Source organism: Brachypodium distachyon, chromosome 3, assembly GCF_000005505.3.
Source record: "Brachypodium distachyon strain Bd21 chromosome 3, Brachypodium_distachyon_v3.0, whole genome shotgun sequence".
NCBI classification, from domain to species: domain Eukaryota; kingdom Viridiplantae; phylum Streptophyta; class Magnoliopsida; order Poales; family Poaceae; genus Brachypodium; species Brachypodium distachyon.
The window spans coordinates 3,414,352-3,441,215 of NC_016133.3; the positions used below are offsets into that span (position 1 = coordinate 3,414,352).

The 26,864-nt window shown below is 49.7% G+C and overlaps 2 protein-coding genes and 2 non-coding genes across 6 annotated transcripts; 2 read left to right on the plus strand and 2 right to left on the minus strand.

Annotated features, from left to right (window-relative positions):
• The first annotated feature begins 5,560 nt into the window (after positions 1-5,560).
• LOC100840649 (cold-responsive protein kinase 1) lies at positions 5,561-9,867 on the plus strand. Of its 3 annotated transcripts, none has more exons than XM_003575354.4 (7): positions 5,561-5,957; positions 7,154-7,368; positions 7,478-7,590; positions 7,681-7,891; positions 8,008-8,245; positions 8,526-8,676; positions 9,167-9,867. In XM_003575354.4, the coding sequence occupies exons 2-7, from the start codon at positions 7,296-7,298 to the stop codon at positions 9,545-9,547; spliced, it is 1,167 nt and encodes a 388-aa protein (XP_003575402.1). In that variant the 5' UTR covers positions 5,561-5,957; positions 7,154-7,295; the 3' UTR covers positions 9,548-9,867. The 3 variants fall into 3 exon arrangements, with proteins under 3 accessions (XP_003575402.1, XP_003575401.1, XP_024318222.1); XM_003575353.4 differs by having other exon boundaries at positions 5,562-5,957; positions 9,131-9,867; XM_024462454.1 differs by lacking the exon at positions 7,154-7,368 and having other exon boundaries at positions 5,562-5,957; positions 9,131-9,867.
• A 941-nt stretch (positions 9,868-10,808) lies between these two features.
• Positions 10,809-10,956, minus strand: MIR160C (microRNA MIR160c). Its single transcript, NR_126875.1, has one exon. It is a non-coding gene; the product is annotated as a microRNA MIR160c (primary transcript).
• A 9,782-nt stretch (positions 10,957-20,738) lies between these two features.
• LOC100844580 (actin cytoskeleton-regulatory complex protein pan1) lies at positions 20,739-22,444 on the plus strand. The gene has a single exon (XM_003570927.4). It carries the CDS (start codon positions 20,843-20,845, stop codon positions 22,067-22,069), a length of 1,227 nt encoding a protein of 408 aa, XP_003570975.2. The 5' UTR covers positions 20,739-20,842; the 3' UTR covers positions 22,070-22,444.
• A 4,162-nt stretch (positions 22,445-26,606) lies between these two features.
• Positions 26,607-26,679, minus strand: TRNAK-UUU. Its single transcript has one exon. It is a non-coding gene; the product is annotated as a tRNA-Lys (tRNA).
• Positions 26,680-26,864: the final 185 nt, after the last annotated feature.

The following is a 26,864-nucleotide window of genomic DNA, read 5'->3' on the forward strand; positions in this document are numbered from 1 at the left end:
TCTGTATCTGTACGTGGTCAACACCACTCGGCTCCCACGATCTCCACTTCTGTAGATCGTCTGTTGTACTACATAAGTCCCTTCGTGGGCATAGCAATTGATCGATCTGCTCTGCAACTGCTCGATCTCTGTCTCTCTCTCTCGCTTCCTACTCTACATGGTATCAGACGCTCACCGGCTCCGCCTGTGATGCTCCACCGCTTCCGCTGCAACCTCCACCATGGACGGGCTCCCAGTCACTCCGGCCGCCGACCGTGTCCACGGCGCTACTGACCGGACGAGCAGTTCCGCGGGGGTTCTCTTCTCTGGCACTCGCACCACCCCATCCCCAGCCCGCTCTGCCCGAGTCCAGACTTTGTCTGCGCTCTCGGACATGCTCTCTGCCCACAACGCTGGCGCTCCTCCTGTCCGTTCCCCACCCCAAAACCTCCACCACGTCATAATCAAGCAGCATGTCCCCTATGTTCTGGATCTACAGGTGTCGAACTACAACCTCTGGAGCCTCGTCTTCCTCTCTGTCCTTGGGAAGTTCCACGTCGAGGATCACATCGAGCTTCCTCCGCCCATGCACTGCGGCGACCCGCAGTGGATCCAGGATGACTTCACCGTAGTCTCGTGGCTCTACACGACGATCAGCACCAAGATCCTCACCATCATCATCGCCCCCCGTGATTCTGCTGCAACCGTCTGGCGCAAGATCGAAGATCTCTTCCTCGACAACAAGGTCACGCTTGCTGTTCACCTCGACGCCGAGTTCCATTCTCTGCGGCAGGGAAACATGTCTGTCACGGAGTACTGTGCACGCCTCAAGGTGCTCGCTGACAGACTGCGGGACTGCGACAAGCCCGTCTCCGACGCCGACCTCGTCCACACCACACTGGGCGGCCTGCACCGTGATCTGCGCCACCTGATCCCCATTCTCACCCGTGAGCGGCCTCTGCCCTCCTTCCGGGATGTCCGCTCCTTCATCATTGGCGAGGAGAAGCGCCTCAAGCAGCAGGCCGACGCGGCGCCATCGGACACGGCTCTGCATGCGTCATCCACCCCTGCACCAAGCCACTCCAACGACGCGGCAACAGGGGCAGCAACAAGGGCGGCAACAAAGGTGGCAACCGAGGCGGCAACAAGGGCAAGCAACAGTCAGCGCCGGCACCGCCACCTCCTCAAGCTCCCGTTGTGGCGCCTCAACCGCCGCACCCCGGCTGGACTGGCATGGTCCAGGCGTGGCCGGTCCCCTGGCGTCCTCACTACCCCGGAGCGGGTGTGCTCGGACCACGGCCGCTGCTTCCTCCGTTCGCCGGCGCAGCCCTCATGTACCAGCCAGCTCCGGCACCAGCACCACCAGTACCAGCTCCTGCATCGGCAATTGTCCCAGCTCCAATGTACAACTACTCGACTCCGGCTCCTGCGTACAACTACACAGCCCCAGCCCTGGTGCAGCCTTCCTCTGGACCAGCATGGGATCAGTCTGCCCTGATCAACGCGCTGCAGCAGATGTCCATGCAGCAGCAGCATCACACTCCAGGCGATTGGTACCTTGACACTGGAGCTACGTCTCACTTGGCGTCGTCTGCTGGTATACTCCATTCCTCTTCTCCCTGTTTTTCTTCTTCTCACATAGTTGTTGGTAATGGTGACACGTTGCCGATCACTCGTACTGGACATCTCTCCATTCCCACCACTGTCTCCCCTCTTCAGCTCCACAATATTCCCATCTCCCCCTCCCTAATTAAAAACCTTATTTATGTTCGTGCTTTGACCCGTGATAACCCAATTAACATTGAGTTTGATACTCTTGGTTTCTCTGTCAAGGACCATCGTACCCGCCGGGAAATCCTCCGATATGACTCCTTCGGTGATCTGTACCCGATCACGCCAGCAAGCCCAAGCCTGTCCACCAGCCTCCTTGTCTCCGTCGACGCCGACACCTGGCACCAGCGCTTAGGACACCCAGGCCGTGATAATTTATCCCGTGTTTTACGTACTGTTTCATGTACCTCGGCACCATCTCATACTTGTCATGCGTGTCGTTTAGGAAAGAATGTGCGTTTTCCCTTTCAACAGTCCAAAACAGTGTCTTTGTTCCCCTTTCAGCTTGTACATTGTGATGTGTGGACGTCACCTATATAAAGTTTGTCAGGTTATAAGTACTACTTAGTTCTTCTCGATGACTTCAGTCACTTTGCATGGACATTTCCCCTCTTCCACAAAATCTGAGTGCCACCTTAAGATCAAACACTTCATAGCCCACATTCACACTCAATTCAATCTCCCTCTCCTCTCCCTACAAACTGACAATGGACGTGAGTTCGATAACAAACCCACTCGTGAGTTTCTCTCATCCCTCGGTGTGTCTCTCCGTTTTTTCTGCCCCTACACCTCTCCCCAAAATAGCCGCGTCGAACGCATCTTACGTACCATCAATGACACGATCCGAACCCTTCTTCTTCACGCCCATATGCCCCCCTTCGTTCTGGGTAGAAGCCTTGAACACCGCCACCTTCCTCGTTAACCATCGGCCATGCCGACCTCGCCACCTTTCTACTCCCTTCCAGCTTCTCTATGGCACGCCACCAGACTACTCATCCATGCAGGTGTTCGGCTGCCTTTGCTACCCCAACCTCACACCTACCACTGACCACAAACTGTCGCCAAGATCTGCCCCCTGCGTTTTCCTCGGTTATTCCACCGATCACAAAGGATACAGATGCTTTAATCCCTCCACCAATCGCGTCATCACATCACGTCATGTTTCCTTTCACGAGTCCATCTTCCCCTTCTCCAAAATTCCTTCGTCATCGACAGATCCTGATCTCAACTTCCTCGATGTCCCGTCTCCTATAATCCCACCAAATCCTACCTCTGCCGCAATTCCTGCCGCGGCAGCCCACCTACCAAATCCAGCCCTGTTCTCTGCCGCAATTCCTGACGCGGCAGACCACCTACCAAACCCAGCCCTGCTCTCTGCCGCAATTCCTGACGCGGCAGCCCACCTACCAAACCCAGCCCTGCTCTCTGCCGCAATTCCTGCCGCGGCAGCCCACCGACCAAATCCAGTTCCCATCTCTGCCGCAATTCCTGCCGCGGCAGGCCAACTTCAAAATCCAGTCCCTATTCCTGCCGCAATTCCTGCCGCGGCAGGCCAACTTCCAAATCCAGTCCCTAACTCTGCCGCACTTCCTACCGCGGCAGCGCCTCCATATCCACCCCCTTCATCTGCTGCAGCGTCTCCTGCCACGGCAGGTCCACCCAGCCCCACATCCTCTGCCACCCCAACAAATCTCCCTGCCGCGCCGTCTGCCGCGGTAGACCATCCTATGCGCACTCGCACCAAGTCCAGTCTCTTCTTCCCCAACCCTCGCTACGTTGTCCTAGCCTCCACCGATACCATCTCTCCCATCCCCAAGTCCGTGCGGTCGGCCTTACGTGATCACAATTGGCTAACAGCTATGCAGGAGGAGTACAGGGCGTTGATGGCAAATCAAACTTGGACGCTTGTTCCCCGTCCCGCCCGAGCCAACATTGTCAGTGGCAAATGGCTCTTCAGACACAAGATGCGCTCTGATGGCAAGCTCGAGCGGTACAAGGCACGTTGGGTGGTTCGCGGTTTCTCTCAGTGCCTGGGGAGCGACTTTGACGAGACCTTCAGTCCAGTGGTGAAGCCGGCAACCATCCGTGCCGTTCTAACCGTGGCCGCTACTCGCGACTGGCCGGTGCATCAACTCGATGTCAACAACGCCTTCTTGCATGGGCACCTTCAGGAACAAGTGTATTGTCAACAGCCGGCTGGGTTCGTCGATGCTGGGCGACCACATGATGTCTGCCTACTGTCCAAATCTCTATATGGACTGAAGCAGGCGCCCCGAGCATGGTTCGACCGCTTCGCGAGCTTCATCCGGACGATCGGCTTCACTCCCACCAAGTCCGACGTGTCGCTGTTCATTCTCCAGCAAGGTGCTGACACCGCCTTCCTCCTCTTGTACGTCGACGACATTGTGCTTACTGCATCGACTACACGGCTGTTGCGCCTCGTCATTGACCGCCTTCGCTCGGAGTTCTCCATGAAGGACCTTGGCCCTCTTTAGTACTTCCTCGGCATCAGCGTCACGCGCACCCCCCATGGCTTCTTCCTCTCCCAAGGACAGTACGCCGAAGAGATCATCGACCGCGCCCACATGACGGACTGCAAGGCTGTATCGACTCCGGTTGACACCAGCTCCAAGTTGTCTGCCATGGACGGCGCCCCTGTCGCTGACCCATCGGCGTACCGCAGTCTCGTCGGAGCTTTGCAATATCTCATGATGACACTGCCTGATATTACCTACGCTGTGCAACAGGCTTGTCTTCACATGCATGCCCCGATGGACAGTCATATGGCCTTGGTGAAGAGGATCATCAGGTACTTGCGCGGCACAGCAGGACACGGTCTTCAGATCACTCGCTGCAACTCCTTCGACCTCACCGCGTACTCGGATGCGGACTGGGCCGGCTGCCCTGACACCAGGCGATCAACATCGGGCTATGCCGTCTTCCTCGGCGACTCATTGGTCTCCTGGAGCTCGAAGCGTCAACCTGCGGTGTTGCGATCTAGCGCTGAGGCTGAGTACAGGGCAGTCGCCAACTCCGTCGCTGAGTGCTACTAGCTTCAACAACTCCTCGGCGAGCTTCACATCCCCCTGTCCAAGGCCACAGTGGTGTACTGCGACAACATCTCCTCCGTCTACATGGCCGCCAACCCAGTGCATCATCGCCGCACAAAATATATTGAGTTGGATATCCACTTCGTGAGAGAGAAGGTTGCGCTAGGGCACTTCCGGATCCTTCATGTTCCCACAACCCTGCAGTTCGCGGACATTCTCACCAAAGGGCTCCCCTCGACGGTGTTCCAAGAGTTTCGTTCCAGTTTGTGTGTCCGTTCTCTAGACGCTCAAACTGCAGCAGGGTGTTAGCGCACGTGTACTTAGCGCATGCTTCTGTAGTTGATTTCTGTATCTGTACGTGGTCAACATCACCCGGCTCCCACGATCTCCACTTCTGTAGATCGTCTGTTGTACTACATAAGTCCCTTCGTGGGCATAGCAACTGCTCGATCTGCTCTGCAACTGCTCGATCTCTGTCTCTCTCTCGCTTCCTGCTCTACAGTCTGTAATCAATAACCAACAGGCCTAATCAACCCCGTTTGCGGCACTTTGTTTGGTAAGCATGCATGCAAAACCACGCGCTAAAAGCAGGTCATCGGTTTCTACATGTTTCTTCTAACGATCCCATGTCCCGCGTTAAGCACGTGGGAGTACTCCCAAACGCTGTCCCGGAGACCGGGTCAAATCACGTTGACGACTTAATCGAATTTCCGGACTCGGCTCGATCCTAATCACATGGTCCGGTCGCACCCGGTGGCAGCCGCCGCGTCGAACCCGACCGAGCCCGAGCCCAAGCCCAAGGTTACCCAGCCAGGCCACATGGCGACGAGGTCAACGGTTTGACCGACCGAGCGAGCCAACCGCCGAAGCCCAGCTAGCTCTCCTGTTCAAGGCTTCAAGGCGCCCGCGTTGGCCGCCGCGTGCGTGTTCCGTGTTCGTGGCCGCCTCTCTCTTTTCTTCTTCCCCTTGGCCTTCCCCCCGCCGCGCGCCGCTGAGAAGTCAAGCATACCACTCGGGACCGGATTCCCCAAGGTCCGGTCCACCGCAGCCGCCATTTCCCACCCACCCCTTGCTCCTCCTCCTTCCTCACGCACGTTTGTCGCACCGACTCCGACGGCGGCGCTCGAGTTCGGGGGTCTTCGCGGTCGTTCGGGGACTGGCTGAGTGCTTGGCTTTCAGGGCCGCTAGTGCGTCGCTTGCTGGAGTTGCCTTCGCTGCGCGGGTGGCGGTGGCTGGCGCCTGCTGTGTTCTCCGCCGGCGTCGGCTTCGTTGCGTCGGGCTGTTTCCGTCGGCTTGAATTGGGCTGCGGTTGATCAGGTGAGTCTGCTGCTCTGCTTTGGTTGCTCTGTTTTTTTACGGAGAAATATTGGGAGTTCTGGTTGTTATTTACGGTCTTAGGTTTGCTGTTGAGTGTTGACAGAGGGGTTAGGGGGTCTTCCAGTCTGCTGCGTCTAGCGTTGGTTGATGATCAGAGGGGGAACTGGGAGGAATTCGTGAGACGACTGAATTCGGCTTAAATTCTGCTCGTACGGCTATCCGCTGATGAAATTTCTGGTTCTGTTACTTCTGCACCTTGCGCGGTAGCTGATAATCATCGGTATTACTTTTGATTGGTTTTGCACAAGGGTGTTGAGAAACGTTGCATAGCAGAAATGCAGAGGAATGCGTGATGTGAACGCAGATATATGGTGGGGTGGAACTTTTCGGCGATTCGGTCTAATCATGCATTAAGTTATTGTGTGTGCAATAGGTTAGGTGCAATCACAGGTTGGTTTTACTGGTAGCAGGAAATGGTTAGACTACTAAATGTATTTCGTCGAGACAAAGAGTTGGCACTGCCTGCCCAAGAATGACATAGCCCTGAATAGAAAATCTGATATGTCCATAAACATTTTTTAGACCTATGGTTAGAATATAAAAGTACTAGCAGCCGCTGCAGGTCGAGAAGCTGAAAGATACATGCCAGGAATACATCACACCTTGAGAAGTAGTTATGTTGTATATTGGACCTAGTCTAATTTGTATATTTGCTTATAAGCTTAAGTTAGTTGCTTTCAGCTGCTCACGTGGGAATTTTGAATGCCTCCCTTGTTAGAACTCTGTGTATGTGCTTAGCTTGAACAGGTTACTCTAGAGTACATCAGCAATTCTGCTCTTCCCTGCAAAACAGGAGGGAGAGGGAGGGAGGGAGGGAGTAATGTGCAAGAAATGCTTCTTCTTTCCCTTTTTTTTGGGTGAAAACAGAGATGCTTCTTTCTTGTGCAAGTGGGCTTTGCATCACATTGTAGCTAGGAAGAAAATGTATACGATTTTCTCTGCACGTAGTTACCATTTTACCTCTGATATGGTAATACTCCCTCTTACTTGGTAGTAGAGTATAACCAAATCCCAATTGACCGAACCTATTGGTTGAAAACAACGGAGGGTACACAGTAATTGGTAGGTACTGTAGAAAAACTCATTCAATGTAGTTTTTCTTTGTGAGTAACCATAAGTGTCAATTTTGTTTTCAGGACATGATGGCAGCTGAGTAAGGTTGATGAAATGCTTGTGTTGATATCATAAGTGCAATTCGCAAAAAAAAAAGATATCATAAGTGCAAACGGTATTCATTGAATTAACAGCAGGCCAGATAATAGTTTGAGAATCTCAGTAATGGGTTGTTGTTGTTCCATCTTTTGCCATAAGAGAAGGGCATTCCGCCAGGAAAGTTTAAAGCATAATGAAGGTGTAGATCTCTTACGCATATTGTGTTCGACACTCTCTGTGGAATATGATATGTCCACTTTCTTCCCTAAGATGTTCCATATTTTTAAAATTTAGCTTTATTTGTACAGACCTCGGTAATACTGATACAACAAGATACACTTATAAGGAGCTAGCAAAGGCAACAGAGAATTTTAACCCATCCAATAAGATTGGCGAGGGAGGTTTTGGATCTGTGTATAAGGTAACATGCGTAACTTTCAACTAATAAAACGATGGATTTCAAATAGAGTAAATGTACACGTATTTAAAGTTCTACAACTTAATGGTGCAGGGGCGGCTAAGGAATGGAAAACTTATTGCTGTCAAGGTATTATCTGTAGAGTCAAGACAAGGACTGAAGGAATTTATGAATGAACTTATGGCAATTTCGAACATATCTCATGGTAATCTTGTCAGCCTATATGGCTATTGTGTGGAAGGAAACCAAAGGATCCTTGTATACAATTATCTTGAAAATAATAGCCTTGCGCAAACACTTCTAGGTACCTCTTGGTTACTCCAGTTCTTTCCATCGTACTGTTCTTCAACAATTTACATATCTTTGGAATGAAAAGTCTGGATATTCTAATGTTCCTTAGCTTTTTTCCTTTCTCATTAGGTTCTGGCCGCAGCAACATTCAGTTTGACTGGAGAACTAGAGTAAATATTTGTCTTGGTATCGCCAGGGGATTGGCATACCTCCATGACGTTGTCAATCCCCACATTGTTCACCGAGACATCAAAGCAAGCAATATACTTCTTGACAAGGATCTCACCCCTAAAATTTCTGATTTCGGTTTAGCGAAGCTTCTACCTCCAAACGCATCACATATTAGCACAAGGGTTGCAGGAACATTGTAAGTGAACTTTTTCATATGGAACTCGTGTTTACTAGTTTCTCCATTTTGTCATGTGTTCCTTTGGAAGGTAGTGCTTTCTGTGTGAGTCTGACTTCCAAGTAGTTGAGTGGTTTATATTATATTTAGTATCTCGTGAAAAAAGTCCCTTTCACAGAGGATGAATCCACCTGTTTCAGTGGAGAAGATAACTAGCTAAGGCAATTGAAATACCAAACAGCTAAATAGTTATTCATAAATTACATTTATGTGGCATTGCTCACTCGGTTTTACTTGACAGAGGTTACTTGGCTCCTGAGTATGCCATTCGAGGACAAGTGACACGGAAGTCAGATGTATATAGTTTTGGTGTTTTGCTTCTGGAAATAGTTAGTGGGAGATCCAACACGAGTACAAGATTATCCTATCAAGATCAGATACTTCTTGAAAAGGTTAGACATGACACAACCAGACAGTGTTTTACTTGTTTTTGGTCACTCGTTATTATTTGTAGAAAAAAATCTTGTATTTCATCATAATTAGCGAATTAACTTCTAACCTGAAGTTATTTGTAATATGAGTTTGATGGTTTATAATGTTTGCCATCAACCAAAAATAAGCTATTTGTAATATGAGTTGTATTCCATAAATTTGGAGGGCGTATAAGCGGCCTTGATCTCCTTGAATTTCAGAATGTTTGCCATCACATGTCAATTGTTTGGCTATTAGATTAGTAGCAAAAGAAATACAACTATCATACAATTTAAAGTTTAGTTACCTTCTGGTAAGCACATTAGTTGCTAATTTTTTTTCTCATGAGCTAAGCATAAATCATTCATAAATTCTTGCATGACTGCTAGGGAGCTTATCTTCTAAATCATGGGCCTTTGTTCTTTGCTGCTACAGTTCCCAGAGGTGACAAATGGGGTTCTTCTCTTGCAGACATGGATGTATTATGAGCAGGGAGATTTGCAGAAAATCATAGACAGTTCTTTGGGCAATGACTTCGATGTTGCACAAGCCTGCAGGTTCCTGAAAGTTGGACTTCTATGTACGCAAGATGTCACAAAACATCGACCCACTATGTCAACAGTCGTCGGCATGCTAACGGGCATAAAGGATGTTGACTCGGAGAAGATCAGCAAGCCCGCTACAATTAGCGACTTCATGGACCTTAAGATCAGGAGCATGAGGAAAGAAAATGAGATTGCTTTCGCTTCATCCTCCACGTTGCTATCCAGCATCATGGCACACTCTTCTCCTTCGTCGTCACAAGAGACAACACAAGCCTCCATAACATTCACCACGATATCAGATCGCTGAGTGACCTCAAGTTGGTTGCAAACGTGAAGAACATGTAGAGAAGTAGCATAGGCGAATGCCTTTTCCAGAGATTATCTTGCTCGTGTATAGATTCACTTCATTTATAGTAGTACATAAACAGCATTGTTTGATCAAAGAAGTTCATGATTTGACTTGTGTGCGTACAGTACAGTACTTGATTCATGGTGCACTTTCAGCGTGCATGTGCATCCTGTTTAGTGTGTGTGTTTGGTGTCAAAATACAATTACCTGGTGAAAGTTTGAAACCCGGCCTGTGAGTCAGTGAGTACATAACCCGGATGCATCAAAATCCAGATGAACTGCTTGCCTGCTTAATTTACAACCCATAAATTGCAAACTTACAAGACATGTTGGTGTTACCCAGTTGTTGCCATGCAACCCTGTGGTGCGGAGCACACCTAGTGATGATCAGTCCCCATGGTCTCCATTTTCCTGTATGCTGTTACATCATTTCATCTGCTATCAGCTTCGGTGGAATTCGGATGATTTAGACACTGATGTGATGTCCTTTTCTTACAGGCTTCAACACCCTAGCAGGTGTTCTACCAAGCAAGCATCTGCCATGATGTCTGCAAGCTCTGGGTGGGGGGGGGGAAGCACCTACTCACCCAGGTGTTCCTCTTCCCAGCCACTGAGATAATTTTCAACATGGCCACACAGCAATGGCAGTGTCCTCCTCCCCTCTGCCATCACCATCATCATCAATATGCATTAACCGTTTATTCTACCTTGTGGTCAGGCCAGAGTAGTAGCTTCCCTTGTAAAGGTGCCTCTTTGGTATTAGCACTGCAGTGCTGCCATTGGAGTGCTCCATGGTTGTATGCATGCAGAAATGGCTGGCTCACCAGGAACATACTGATCACACATGAGCGAGAAGATGGGTCCATGGGGCCTGGCAGTTGTGAAGTCTGCACACACGGCCAAAAAAATACCGAACATTTTTTTAATCAAATTCGTCAAAAAAAAATCAAAGAAAAGCCAAATGGCAAATGAGGTGCAATTGGCCACATATGATGCGAGGGGAATGGTGGATCAGGTTAGGGTACAAGACAAGCATTTGCATCAAAATCAGCATACCCATGAAAAATTCCCACACAGCAGTAACACACCAAAATTAATCCCCAGATAAACACCATAAGTGCATAACCATCCTCCCTGATTTCTTCGGACCATCTTTTAGTGAACTTCGAGAGGATATTACTAAACACATGCCAACCTGCAAGGCTGCAACTGCAAGAGTAACCAGAGATTAATTGATCATAATGCGTAATGCATGCTTGGCTCCTTGCACGCCACCCACAGCAGGCAAACCACATTCATGGGCTGGGCTACATGTGTGGCATACAGGGAGCCAGGCACAGCACAGTCTTGATCAGATCATCAATTTAGCACCAAGCTAGCTTGGAAGATACAAAGGAATTGTACAGATATAGTTCTCTTTCTATCTCTCAAGATTAGTAGAGAGAAGCAAAGACAAGGGTGCTACTGGAGAAAGGTATATATAGCTAGGTCAATTTGGTGAGAGCAGAGTAGAGCAGTTCACAGGTGTGAAGGGTTGTATGGTAGCAGGAGCAAGGAGGTGAGGTCTGGATTTATAGAGAGGGCACTCTTTCTCTCTAAGCAAAAGTAGCTACAGCAACTCCATCCATGGCTGATCTCGCTCTCTCCTGTCTGCTGCATGCTGCCTATGATAAAGCGAGCAAAAGCAAAGATCAAAGGGCATGGAGCACAAGTACACCACGATAATGTATAAAGGATCTCAAATGGAGCTTTTTGAGAAATGACATGCCACACTAGCTACCGAGGAAGACAAGCGAATGTTCTCCAAATTAGGATCGGAGTGTTGAGATGGATATGTAAATCGAGATGGTTTGTTTCACATGGCAATTAGCGATGTCAACGGCTTGCCAAACGGCGCTTAAGGTTTAAGGCAAATCCCGCGAAGTATGTATCCTAGTGTGTTTTGGCACCGTGTTCACACACCCTGATGCCTGGCTGCATGCCCGACGGGGGCTAAGCGGACAGTAACTAGGCCTAAGCGGGCTGCCGTTTACATCCCTAATGGCAATGTCATGGTGTGGCCGCATGCATGTACCAAGAAAGTAAATTGGCCAGTGGGATTATGAACCCGTTCGGCGGCCCTCCGCCCCGGAACTCCGCTCCAGGAGTGCGTGGAGTCGCACCGAACACTCTAACTCTGCAGAGTTGAAGATGCGGAATGGAGTGGTTCTCAGTTCATTTTGCCGTACTCCAGATTCTGGCTCAGAGTGAGAATTCGTGGAGTGACGACCGGAGTTAAGAATTTGGGGGAGTGGAGGGTTGCCGAACGGGTTTGATATATACAAAAACGCCTTTTAAGGTTTTTGTTTACAAGGGATGTAAATACAGTTATAATGAAAGAAAATCTGTTACTCCCAATCTAGCCAAAGCTATATCCCAAACATGTACTCTCTCTGTGCAAATTTGCACTAAAACCACGATAAGTATTTAGGAACGGAGAGAGTAATTAATAACACTACAAAGGAACCACAAAGTGCCGCCTTCGCTCTCGCAGAATATATGTCAACCCCGCGTAGCTCCGACCATATAATCAAGCCTAAAATATTTTTCTGTCGGGGTCAATAAAGCCAGCACGCTCTTTCTTTCTTTTCCCAAAAGATAAGGAAGTGCATGCATGCTGCCGTATTCATTCCCCTGCCTTTTTCTCGCACGATGTAATTCGAATTCCTTCTTCCCCCGTGCACTCCTGGAGAGGATGACAAAAGAAGGCAAGATTTCCTCTAGAGAGATCATATTCTCATGAGGCCACTTTGTGATACTAGAGTAGTTAGCTAGTTAGCCGTTCGTACGTACTAGCTAGTCAAAGAAAGAAAATAAAAGAATAAGGTAGCTATTATAGCGTGCCTTTAGCAAAAGAGAGGGAGGGAATTGAACATTTGAACCGACAGGGAGATCACGAGACCAAGCGTCAAAGAGCCTCAATCTGGCGACATATATGGGGTACTATGTACATAGGAGGGATCAGAGGTCGGTGAGATCGATCTTTTCCCGTCGTGGATCTAATCTCCTGGAAACACTAGAGCGATTCGGCGCCAACTTTCCATGATGCAATTAGATGTATTCTTCAAATCCGTGATCAGCAAACGGCCCAAATTCGGCCGGTCTTCGTTCGTGTTTCCACATTTTCTTGTGAACGTCCTCCGTGTTACCCGTAGTTACTACCGGAATCACTAAACAATGGACCAAACACGATGGACCAAACAGTACGAGCTTATTTTGTTCATGGACCAAGCTGGACTAGGTAAATATTTCGTAGATTTGCCCAAGATGGGTGTAGTATAGATGCCGAGATATGCCAATGCCAGGCTTATAGGAATTATTAGGATTACGATGTTCCGAAGGGAATTGAGATTCAGGGCTAGGCCATCACCATCTGTATGGTTCCACTTTTGTTTAATTCCTTTTTTTTACAAGACATGTACATGCTATCACTAAGTCTGGGTCCTGAGATATGCCTTTGTTACCTACAGTTATACGTAGTATCTTTTGTCTATCTTTGATAATGTTTTCTAGCTTAGAGTTGAGCTTTTTCGTGCAATGTCTGAATAATGACTTAGATGGAACTGAAGTATTTGGCTGCTAGTAGTTTTTAGAAGCCTAGCTTTTACCCATCTGTGGCATTATCTCATTATAGATGCAACAAAAGTTGCACTATTGGCGGTTGATAGATAGTAGTGTGAAGATTTCATTCTAGTGTTGGTTGTGCTACGGCCTATGGGGGTACCTGGGATGAAATTATTTAGGAGTCTAACTAGCATATGAATTGCTATAGTATCTTCAGTGTTCTTAGCTTTTGTATTTTTCAAGGCCAAAAATACAATGATACAACTTCCCAGTCCCTTAAGCTTTCTTATGTACGAATGCTGATTTAGTGTGATTCTAGTGTTCTACTTCAGTTGATACTGCCACCATTTGTTATTTTCTTGGTTACATTTGTCCGTGCAGGAGTCCTCTGTCGCCATCAACCTCGTCCTGCTACTGGCCCTGACTCCGAGCCAGCCCCGTCCCACGCAGGGTATATCGATCTTCTCGACCCCAGTGACCAGAATGACTATTTGGACTCGCGTGATAGTGATGATGAAGCTTACTGTCCTGATGATCCCAATGACGAGCCGGCTTATGATCTAGATGATTCCGACACTTATTAGTTGTATGCATCAACTTTGTCATTGTGTAGATTATTTCAGCATGCTTTTTTATTTAACTGTATCGTTGCATTTATATCATTGATTTATTCTTTTCTCATCGCCCGTATATATGCTAATAGCTTTACTTTTCCTCACTTGCTTTTTTAATATGTTTCACTTATTTGCATCAAGTTGTATCATCCGTACTAATTGGTTTACTCTTTCTCATAGCAGGTGATTAAAACATGGTGGGCGACCGTGGCGCCAAGAGAATTTTGCTAGAACTATACGGGGACGAGGGAGACGGGGTGACGGATTGACAAGTGGGAGGGGCTGGGGAGGAAGACCTCCAAAACCAAGAAGAGGCAGGGTTAGAGGGTGTGGTCGGGCTCCTTCGCCGCGCCCCTCTGAGTCATTGTTTGAGGAGGAGATGGACGGGGGTGAGGAGGAGGAGGAGGGCAAGGAAAGGGCTCACTCCGCTGGAGCGTCGCGGGCAAAAGTCGAGAGTCTACATGATGTCTTCATGGCTACGCTAAAGCATACCTACAAGGAGTTGTTCGGTGCGCAAAAGCATGACTCTGAAGTGCGGCTGGCGGTGCAAAAGCATCCTTCGCAACCCCCCTCTGAGTCATCTTTTGAGGAGGAGATGGATGGGGGTGAGGAGGAGGAGGAGGGCGAGGAACGGGATCACTCCGCTGGAGCATCGCGGGCGGAATTCGAGAGGCTAGAGGATGTCTACGTGGCTGAGCTAAAGCATACCTTCGATGAGTTGTTGGCTGTGCAAAAGCATGATTTCGAAGCGCGGCTGGCGGCGCAAAAGCATACCTTGGAGGCGCAGTTGACGGCCCACGAGGCTAGTTGGCAACAACAACTAGCGGTAACTTTCTTGCGCATAATAGACGTGGGAGTAATTTCATTACGTAACCTTGCCTCAAAAACAATATGCAGGCTTTTGCAGCAGCCCATGGTTTTATCGTTCCAGCTTTGCCAATCCCTTCTCAGAGTACTCCGCAGAGTCCTGTGAGTTCGTTTATATTGCCCTTCCTAGCCATTTAGGGTCGTGCAGACTATCTTATCCTTTATGTACCACCTTCATGATTTTGTGAATGCATGGGTATGTGTTTCTTCCCATCAAGTTCTTTATGCGCGAGATCCCCTCTAATAATCTTACTGTCTTTTTGTTGCAGTTGTTAACCAATGGTGGTCAGGAGTGCCCAGAGCTCATGGCATTGGCTTTGGCCCATAAGGCAAGGGTCAAAGCTACAGTGCCTTGTAATGAGGCTGAAGCCTCTGCGTACAGCAATGAGTCCATTTGCAGTCGCATTGTTACATACAGAACGATGGTAAGGGAGAAGAATGGGTCTGATTATGATCCGAGCGAGCATGACCTTGATACAGAAGTGGTCTGGCTTGACGATGACATCCGTGATACGGCATCCACTCCCACTCTTTCTCAGATCAGGGTTGGAAGCAAGAGATCAAGCCCTGCTATACGCCCTCGCCTAGAGCCTGCGTGGATTGCAATGGAGGTTAGTTCTTTTTCATCCATCCTCCTCCGTCTTTATGTGATTGCATAGGAACGATGATGAGATTGTGATCACATATTGTAGGCCCGGCCAGCGGAATTCGAGAGAAATCAAGAGGGTGCCTTCATGGCTTCGCTAAAGCATGCCTTTGAGCCGCAGCTGGCAGCGCAAAAGCATGCCTTCCGGCTTCAGCTCGTGGCGCAGCTGAAGGCGCAAGAGCATGCCTTTGAGACGCAGCTGGCGGCCCACGAGGCTAAGTGGCAACAACAATTAGCGGTAACTTTCTTGCGCATAATAGCCGCGGGAGTGAGTTCATTACGTAACCTTGCATCCTCAAAAACAATATGCAGGCTTTTGCTGCTGCTTCGTTCCACCTATGCCAATCCCTGTGAGTTCCTTTAAATCTTACAGTAACTATTAATATTATTGCCCTTCCTAACCATTTAGGGTCGTGCTAACTCTCTAATCCTTTGTGTAAAGCATCCAGCAGACGCTGGATCGAATTAGCCTAGATCTCCACACACAAGCACACACGACAACCCTCTTGGTTCTTCATAGCAGTGTTGAGATCAACCCCCGTTAGTTCGCCTTAACATTGATCATGTTTTCGTCCCATTATGTTGAAAACTTAACTTTTGTGTCTCCCTCGCAATAATTGCACTAGGTAGTGTTTTTCGGGAAAATAGATCTTTTTTGCTCCCACGACAACATTTTTGAGCCAAATGCATATTTTAGCCTAAGGACCCATATATGGTCCTATGGCAGCATTTCTGATTCAAGTGTCCTTTTTGTTTCCATGTTACTAGTTTGAATTTGTATGCCATTATTTTGAACTTATTCTGCACTTCATTTTATAGGTTTGCATCCTGGATGCTGTCAATGGTGGATGTAGAGGTTGCCATTGACACTTGTGATGATAGATGTAGATACTTGTGAAAATCTTTGATGTTTGGACACTTGTGAAAATCTTTGATGTTTGGACACTTTTGATGTAATTGTGATGGTGGATGCAGATGCTTGTGAACATCTTTGAATTGCATGGGTGATGATGTGTGAATGGTCTTTGTGATGTTGCCGCGTGTATACTGTAATTGCTTTGAATTGCATGGGTTTTTGGAAAAGAAAGGAAAGATGGGTTTGTCAACTGTTACATTCGGCCAAAGATGGGTTTGTCAAGTGCTACACTCGGCAACAGCCACGTGGCAGCAGCCCGAAATAACGAGAAGATTAGTAGGGAAAGACAGCTCCTTTTTATTCCTCACGACTATACGGCGCGCAAGCAACACTGCTCCTTCATTTTCCACAGAATCATGCACGGCGCCTTCTTTTCTTTCACGGAGCGGTTATATATGTGCTGCTGCTGGCTGCTGCCTCTGCCGCCTCCGATCCCGACAGTACTTTCTAGAGCCATTTGACTGAAAACGGAGCGAGCTTAACCGGAATAATTCGGACGTCCACTGAGATTTAACTTGTGTTTTGTTTCTACGGTGTTCTGAAATTCTGATCTGTCATCGATGAACCTTGTTTTGTTTTACTCTTCCAAAATAAAGTATACATATGGCCAGGAGCGATCCAAGAGTTTTTGTGCAGAGACAGGCTAGGATCGACGCTACCGGCCAATTCTCTTCTCTTTTAAAAAGCGTGCCTCAAGTGATCCGCGATCCTTTCACTTTGTCCATTCAATCACGCGCGCAGAGGGAGATCAGGGATGGTGCGTGCAGAAAACCGTAATTAAATAATCAGTAATCCAGACCCAAAACACTGTTTGATGTTCGTCTTCAGCTTAACTTGGCGTTTGCGCCACGGGGGAAGGGAAGGAAGCAAGGCATCTGGGCGCCCATCTCCCGCGGTAGCTCCTACACGCGACATGGCGCGCTTTGTTTAAGCAAAGCGAGACCAGCAACTAACAACAAAGCAACAAGACCCAGAAGAAAAAACATTTAGTTAATTAGCGGGTTGATAAGAAGAGTATAGTAATGCCTAGGAACATGCCAGTGGAGGGTAGATCACATGACGACGACACGGAGAATGCTTGACCAGCGCGCAGCAGCCACTCGTGGTTAACATGGGCTTGATTAGTACACAGATCCGTGATCAAGGGAGATCGATCGGTAGATGTGTATAAGGCTTGCAAACAAAGAGTTAAACCAATCAATGGTGTAGTAGCTGGCTAAGTGGCTAGCCTAGAAATGTTTGTCTAGGAATTGCAATACAAAGCCTTTCACATGGTCAGGAACTCAGGACAGGATGGCTTTGGTGCCGCGCAGGGGAGTGGATACCGCCTAGTGGTCTAGAAAAACGTTACTGCTAGCCCACTGTGAGGTCTCTGACAAGTGAAGAAAGAAAGAAAAGATACTCCCCCTTTCTTGTACCTTTTCCAGAGATGAGATCCGGGAGTTATTGGTTCTGGATCGAACGAAGGCCACTGTTTAAATGGATGGTGAGATGAATGAATGCGTGGTACGGTGGTCGGAGTAGTAACTAGTACCTGCATTGACCGAGGCCTCTGTACTCTCCGATGGAATCTCCGATCCGGTTGAGGCCAGGTCGATCATACAGCTGCGAGGAGTGTTAAGGACAAAGATACGATGGAAATACACATGATTTTTTATCATGCGAGTAATGATAAGAAGGTCAGGTCATCGGAGCGGGTGAGTGTACGTGTAGAACTAGAACGGGTTTCTTAAAAAAGTTTTGCGAGCCGTAAAATGCCGTTTCTGAATTTTACCACGATCCATGCACTCCAAAAAGGCATGCATGTTCGTGACATTATTTTTCTTCCTCCGTTAGAAAAACTAAAACGCATACAAATACCTACCGCGCAGATACACCGCTGTCTTGTTGCTCCGTGTCCGTGTTAATTTGTCGAGCAGAAACCGGTGCCGGCGGACCCGGCCACAGGAACCGAGCCCAGCCGCACGCCCAAGGTCTCATTCAAACAGTGTTCCCTGCCGCGGCAGGCGATGGATGGATGGGCTGATGAATGAACCGATGGGTGGAAATGGGTTCCCCGGCCCCAGATTTGACCAGCGGGGCCCGGGTCCAGCGCAGGGACGCAGGTGCCTGCATGCACTTCCGTCCGACACGACAGGGAAACGTTTATATTTACTCCATGGTTCTGCCGCTGCTGCTTCGCACTTCCTTTCACCCACCGTCTACGCAATGGCCGCTCACTTCCATTCCATCCCTCGTTAACGGCGACTACAGCATGGAGTACTCCATTTCCATGTCCAGAACCAAACAAAAAAAATCTCTAGAAAAATGGCATCGCAATTCGCAAACACCCGTTACCAGCACGCGGAACAGCACTGGTGTTTTGTTTTGTTTTAAGATATCCGATGTTCCTCTTAATTATACGCAGGTTGCACTCGACGACGCTAATCCATCGTATATCCATGTCGCAAACCGACAAGGTAGCAACCAAGATGCTAACGATAAAATACGGACTTCTTTACTTTACTACGTCCGTATACGGTCCACTGGCGACGGACGGAAGGGAGCATGTCTCGTCGCATCCCCAACATGCTTCCCTTCTCCCGTCCCGGTCCCGTCCGTCCGTCCGTCCTTATCGTACGGCCCCGGTTCACTCCGCCTTGCTGTACCTGTAACCTCGCGATGCAGGAATCTGCTGCAATTTCCTGTACTGCCCCTGCCAGGGACTGCTTTGACCGCTACAGTCCCCGGTCTCGCGGAAACGACAAGCCAAAGGGCAGCCTAGTCTTTCCGCCGCGGCCCAAATGATTGGGCGCCAACGTTTCCCTCCCTTTCTGGATTTGGGTCGTTTTGCATGTACGCCCTCCCTTTTCCTCGAATATACCCGGCCGTGATTATTCACAGTTCCAGGGTGCAAAACGGGAAAAGAGACCCAGTCGATCATTTTTCCGGCCTTTCCCGCGCCGCCGCTGTCGGCGTTCAGCTCCGGTGGCCACGTGGCGACAGTCGAAAGGAACAGCAGCTGGCGGTCTCACGTGCCCGGAGGCGCCAAGATCACAGCAGCCGTCGGATGGAACGGACGGCCCAGATGCTCCGCGCTGCAGAGAGGATAAGGCTGGCCCGCGGGGTGGTGTGGCCTTGAGTGGAGTTGGTGCTCGGTGGTGGGGCGTCACGTGCCCTCGAGTCCCGGCGTGGTCAACGTGGGGGATCGCAGCAATGTGGGGGGGAGCGGATCGATCCACCGGGTAAAAATTCTTTCCGCCCGAGATAACAAGATAAGGTAAAAAAGAGAGCCGCTGTAAAAAAAACAAGTTAAAAGAGAGAGCCGTTACCGTGCCGCTGTAACAATTTTGCTATGCGTCCGTTTTACACCGTAATCACATCGAAAACAGATAGCACGAAGTAGTACGGGATGAACACAAAGAAATCTCGGACGAGAAAAAGGGAAATGAAGCACGGACAAAAAATGTTTACAAGAATCTAGCCGCTAGCCTTTCCGTGACGTGAAGTGTAGATTGTTCCCTCCCTCCCGTCCCTAGAGTAAAAAGAGCCTTTCAACATCAGGAGGAGGGCGGCGCCGAAACGGGCGTCCGGCGGGGGCACCCATGATAGATGGAGTCCTACGGAGTACTACTCCGTATGGTTTCCTTGTACTTTGCAGCGTCGTCGTTACTCGTCTCCGAAGTCCGAACCAGAGGCCATTCCATCACGGACCGGCCAATCTACTCGCCGTGTCGGCACCGTTCTAGATCGATCGGCGTCCACGTCCATATCATCATGGCGGAGACGAGAAAGATTGAAAGAAACGATTGTTGTCGTCTGGATGCAGGCGTACGTGATGGGACTCGCGGTTGCACGGACATCTGTCTGCACGGCAGGGTATACCAAGTACCAAGCCAGTATCAAGAGATTTGGCTTAACGTGCACAAGCTCGACCGGTAATAATTCATAATTAATTACTCTGGAGATCATTCAGCAGTGGCAGTGGCTAATACGAGTAAGCAAAAGATTTTTTTTTAAAACTAGTACGCAAAAGATTTTGCCGTAACAGGAGCCGTGCTTGCGTTATTCACGCATGATACGCATCACTGTACCCCTCTTTGTTCTGTAGCTCGCGATCAGCTTTGCTAACAAGCACGTAGTACTTGCGTAAACAGATCTGGTTTGTCGCGGCGTGATCAAAATGCAACGTTTTCTTGTTAATACTGTACTAACCATCGTACATTATTATCACTGCCGCTGCTGCATGCAGATGCTGCGTGTCTGCTGTCTCGGCGTTTTCTTTTGTTGGTGTGCACACTCTGTACTGTACCAGTACGGGTGTAGTAGTATACTTGTTTCGTACCGTTACCTACCTCCTGTCAAAAATATTAACCACGGATTAAAACTCCTCATCTCCCCACTGCATGATACCACGCGTCGGCCGGTGATTGGCTCGCACAAGGTGTAGGCCCGGAGTGTCAGGAAAATAACCGTGCTAGGTTATATATACACGGCCCATTACCACCTTTACCCTCCCTGTCCCTGTCTCGCTCGCATTTCCTCCCTCCCACCCGCCGCCACAGCCAAAGCCCAAGTACAGTAGCCCGTGTACTGCCCGCCGCGCCCTTGGTCTCCGTCCACCTTGGATGCGCCTCGCCGCCGCGCGCGCCATGGCATCCGCCGTCGCCACTAGCATGCCCATGCCCGCCTCCTCGCCCGCCGCCGCCGTGTCCTACGGCTGGCTCGGCCCGCGCCTCTCCTTCGGCCGCGACTCCAAGGAGCCGTCGGAATGCAAGGCCGCGGCGGATCAGGTCTCCAAGGAGTTCATCGACTTCGAGTTCAGCCTTGGCGGGTCGGCCACCATGCTCCCCGCCGACGAGCTGTTCGCGGACGGGAAGCTGCTCCCGCTTAGGCCGCAGTCGTCCGCGGCGGCGGAGCCGGCGGCTGAGATCCATGCGGCGACGACAACGGCGCCTGAGCTGGTGAAGACGACGCCGCTCCGGCCTTCTTCTTCGTCCATGGCGGAGGCGTTCGACCCGTACGTGTTCTCCCCCAAGGCGCCCACGTGCTCCAGCCGCTGGAGGGAGCTGCTCCGGCTCCGGAAAGTCCAGACCCCGCCGCCGCCTCACAAGCCTTCTCCGTCTCCGGTGCCGGCGACCCCGTCGAGAGCTTCCAATTCGTCCGCAGCCAGGTCCCTCAAGCTGCTCCTCCTCCAACGAAACAGCGGCGGGCGAGCGTCTGACCTCTCCTCTGCGGCGGCGCCGCTCCTCCGCGACAGCTCTGACTCCGAGGCTTCCCTCTCCCTCGCCTCCTCCCGCTTCTCCCTCTCCTCTTCGTCTTCCTCCTCCGCCCACGACCACGACGACTTCCCCCGCCATTCCCTCGACTCCGTCGACGTCACCCCGAAGCCCCGAATCCGCCTCGTCCGCTCCTCCCAACCCACCCCCCACCGCCACCCGCCGCCGCCGCCCCATTCCTCCGCGCCACCCCGCGCCGTCCACAGCCCGGCGCGCCGCCGCCCGGCCACCACCCCGCCGCCGCCATCCGTCGCCTCCGTGGACTCCCCGCGCATGAACTCCTCCGGCAAGATCGTGTTCCAGGGCGGGCTTGAGCGCAGTTCCAGCTCCCCCGCCGGCAGCGTCCACCGCTCCAGGTCGCGCGTCATGGACAGGTCCTACTCCACGCCCGTGGTGCTCAACGTGCCCGTCTGCGCGCGCCCCTCCTTTGGGTTCTTCAAGGACAAGAAGGATTCGGCTGCGGGGAAGGAGGCCGCGGCGAGGCTCCGGTCGTCGCTTGGCCGGAAGACGACGGCCGCCGGCGGAAGCAGCAGCGTGAGTTGCAGAGATCTCGGCACTGGTAGCAAATGCAATTAGTTGATTTATTAACCCCTTGTTTTGACTAGGCTAGGCGTAGCGGTAGCATGCAAGTAGCCCTAATTAGGTGGTAGCATTTCCTTTGCAAAAGAAAAGAGAACAAAAAAACAGTCTGAGGAAACTAGTTGGAGTGATCCAGAGATCGAAGAGGAAACAAATTGGTACTAGATGTTGTTATCCTGGTGAGCTCTGATTTTGTTCTTTGTTGTTAGGAGAGGATGCATGGATGTCTAGAACCCCAGTCCACTGTAAATTTTGTCTCAAATGTTTTTGGCAATCCTTTCCTCTAAACTCTCAGTCCTGTTTCTTGTTGTAAGCAAACTTGATCCCTCAAGAGATGAAAAAACACCACGAAAATTAACTCTGTTCATGTCTCCTTCGTGGTTGCCTCCTGCATCTTGCAGTGCGAAATCAATGCCTACTGTGATTACTGCATGCCCCGGGGTACTTTCTTTTCACCGCTTAATCTACATGTTCTTGTCTTGATGTAAAAGTTAAAAATGGAAAGGCGAAGCTTAATCACGGTGCTCAGCAGCCATGTGCCATCTGATGAAAAGACAACCATGCATCCATGCACAATGGTGGTAGCTTTTGGGGCTGAAAAAACTTTTCAGCGACAAGCAAGTGACTGTGGCAATTGATGTAGATGCCGGCCGTTTGAACCTAGGTGAGGCGTGTAAATAAGATCGGAGGCCGGGCCGGAGCCGAGCTCCTCCATGGGCCATGGCCATGTGTGCCGGTGATCGGGCACTGTGCACGCAGCATGTGCGCACCTCTAAATTTCTGTGTAGGAAAAATATACTACTGCTGCTGCTCCTCCTACCAGGCAAAAGAGGGCAGCGGAGAAAGCAATTTTAAAACACGTGCAGCTGCAGGCCGGCTACTGTTCCTGATACAGCCAGCCAGGCTTAAACAAAAGCAGGAGGAGGGCCTCTCTTGCTCGGTGCCTGAGCCGCTGGCAAAGCTGTGTAGTGCCCATGTGGCTGCTGCCTGAGTTAATTCAGTTTTACCTTTTTTCACTGCACTCTCTTCTTCATTTTTTTCACTGCCTGACTACCATTTCGTTTCAAAAACGGTCAATCTTGCCATTCTCTCCTCGTCCAGCGTTGGGGCGCCTACTCCATTGAGAGCCTTTCCCTCGCCTGTTCTCTTTGGACTCGTGGCAGCTTTCCCAAAAGGATCTTTTCTTTATGGTACCCGCTCCTAAGGTATAGCCAGTGAGGCCTTTTTCTCTCTCCTTCTTATCTCTCTCTCCTGGGCTCCCTCGACTGTAGCAGTGATACAGTGGCTCCAGTTTTCACTCGAGGCCGGCAGCAGCAGCAGCATGGGCCATCATCGTGGAGGCAGGATTCCAGCTGGGTTCTCTCTCTGCCTCGTTGAGCGGAGTGAAGATTTTTTTTCAGATTTGACCGCAGTCCTGGAGCATCAAAACGAGGAAGAGAGAAGATGGAGATCTTGGGCGGTTCAGTTCGAGTAATGGCGAGATGCGAGGAAACGGAAGGAAACAGAGGGGAGGATGCTGCGAGTTTTTGCGATCAGAATCCGGGCCGAATTTTAAACCGTAGGTAGGCGCGTAGTAGGCCTGAGCCGTGAGGGACCTGTGGTACGCGCGGCTGGCTAGTCCTGCCTGTGAGGGATTTGATCGGAGCGCGCGCCGGGGCAGGGGTGGAGCCATGATGATGGGATGCGATGGGACGGTGGATGGGGCATCTGACGGACGGCTGGGATCCTCTGGCGACGGGTGAATTCCTGCCCCTCTCACGGGAGGCAAGCCCCTCTGCCGTGTGTAAAATAATCTTTTTGCTCAAAACAGGTGACGTGGCCGATATAGTTCCTCAATTCCTCCCCTCGTTTTAAATTCGTTCCAATTTGGACTTGATAAGATATTAGGCCCAGTAGCTTACTCATGTGCTCCTATCTTCAGAAGGCCCATGTACGCATAGCCCATCGTACTCATGAAGTGTAGTCTAAAAAAAAAGCTGTTCCAGAAAATGCTACCTCCGGTGCAGGATGAGTGTCACTGATTCATTTATTATATTTATAATAAAGTTATATTAAATCAAAGACATTTATTATCGATCGAAGGAGTAAATTTCGGAAAGTAAATTAAAAAAACCCGGAAGAATCTCTTTTGCTAAACAGTAAAATGAAAGAGAAACAAAAGACTGGTTTCTAAATTTCTAACAAGGGAACATCCTAGCATAGCTTGTCTATCGAAAGGAGCCGGGTTTAGTGATTTGCAACTCACGGCATAACTTACCACCCCGTCTCCTTCGGCAAAAAAAAATCTGAAAACAAATATGCAAAAAACAGCAATTTATAATTATGTGAATTGGAGAAGTTTTCTCGTTTGGGTTAGTATTATATGAGTTTACGAAGAATTACACTGAATTTGCCAGAATTTTGAAAAGCTTATAATTTCTTACGAAAATCTAGACAATAGCAAATGCCTGATTATGCGGTCTAAGGTTCCATCTTGCTTCAGTGAATATCGTGAAAACTATGGACCTCTTGAAATCTGTGCACTTCTGAAATTGTCAAGTCTAGGTAAAATTAGTCCTTTGATTGTTCTTCGTGGTCAGGTCTGTAACAAACAGATTGTGGAGATAAAGAAGTACTCCCTCCGTTTCATAATTCTTGTCGAAATATTACATGTATTTAGATATTTTTAAGTAATACATACATCCATTTTTTGGACAAATTTGACACAAGAATTATGAAACGGTGGGAGTAAGATACAAACTTACGATGTGACTTATCAATGAATGGGGCTCACTAAATTCTACCCTCGATGCTCTAGACTTCAGCTGAAATAAGAGAACTAGAAAGTGCACATAATTCACGTATACGGTATACCGCATGACTGTAGCTAGTCCATTTTCAAGAGAACGGAGAAAGGGAAATCCGAAGAAGTAAATCCGGTAAAAGGGAACAAGGACCGGCGAATGGTATACAGGTACGCCCTGTGTACGAACAAAAAGATGCTGTCTTTTCCTAGCCTTACCTAAGATACCTATACGCCTATACCCACCTGGCCGACGCTTGCAGCAGCAGCAGTATCTCGCGGCGATCGTAATCTGGGGCACACGGCAGCAGCGCATTACGGCCCTGTCAGCACGCGCGGTCGGTCGATCTGCCGGGCCCGGGCGGGCCAGCGGATCGTGTCGACCCAGACCACGGACCGCCGCCGGAGACAAGCCGGCGAAGGCAGCGGCCGACGGGACTTGTCGATGCGGATGCGGGGACAAAGCAAACTTTGGTCGCCTGCGATTCCTAGACCGGTAGACCCAGCCTACGTACGTGGCGGTTGCTGCACGTACTAGTACGTCTCGTCATGTCATGTCGCCGGCTCCCCCGGTTCAAGGTCTCCTGCCTCCCTTCGCCTTGACATGCCACGCGTTTCTCGGACCGTTTCGATCTTCACCGCCCTTGTACACCAAGGATATTTCTACAGGGAAAAAAGAATCTCGTTTTTTATTTTATTTTATTACCAAAGTTCATGCTAATTATTTAGGGGTGCAATATAAATCCCAAACTTCCCCGTCGCTTGACAAGGAATGTGCATACGTGTCATGTTTTACCTCTAATGGTTTAATCATCGGTCTGGAAACGGCAAACTTGTTTTGGCGACAGTTTAATTATCGTTTTTATCGAAGAACGAAACCTGTTTTTGCGCTAAACAGTCCAACTAAGGGATTCTTGGTTTGCTTTTGGTTTGGGTTGCTTTTTTGTGAGGACATTGGTTGGGGTTGCTAGGCCTCAGCAGTGATGCAGCGAGGCAACAGCGAAGGCCCAAGCAGCAAGCGTTTTTTTTGTTGATATCGGCCCAAGCAGCAAGCTGCTTTCACGAACCGTTCCCCTAACAAGCACGGGACACCCTTGTGGTATACCTAGCGGGCTGCCGTCTGGCTTCTCCCTCGAGCCACTCTAACGGGCTGCGCAGCCGAGGTGCTACTAATGGAACTAGTTGCTGGACTCGATCGAGTACCCCGGACCTTCCCTGCCGTTTGAGCCTTATGGGCCATATACGAGATGGCAGGAGCCCAGGATCACGGGGCGGGGAGAGAATCTCAGTGTTTTGAGTTTGGGCGGCCCATTAACAGGGCTCGTGAATTCTTTCCCTCGTCCTCGCCGTCCGTTCGTTTCTTCTCCCTGCGGAATAGAGTCGACAGAAATGGACGATGTCTGCGGCGTCAGATGGTACGTGCTGAACGGCTGAACCAATTCAGCAGGTTTGAGTTTGATGGATCGACTTGACGCCGAGGTGCATGCAGGGTTTGGATTCGAGCGGTCCAACAGATTCGAGCAGCAGTTTATTAGTCCACTGGCGACAGGACGCGTACTGCACCAATAGAAGAGCTAGTGCACGAATCGCAGGAATATCGAAGACGACGGAGTCTGGGTTTATCCATAGAGGCAACGGGGAAAGACTGATGCTTGCCTTGATCCATATCTACTTTTCCAAAACGACATTTTTCAGAGAGGACGCAGATGGTAGGTAGGCGCTCGTGCGTAGGGCGACAAAATATATGTGTGCCGCCGTCTGTGGGAATCGAACCCACGACCACGTGGTTAAAAGCCACGCGCTCTACCAGCTGAGCTAAGACGGCCTGTGTTCAAAATGTGCTGCAAATGGTACCTATACAATGTGTGTCTTGTTGGGGCTACGCTTGACATACTGCCTAGAAGTTTTAGTTCAACGAACATACGAGTTCTAGGCGTGCAGTCTAACAACTTTGTAGTAACATCAAAGTACTTTTTCAAGACAAATCTATACTACTGTTTTATTCTTAAC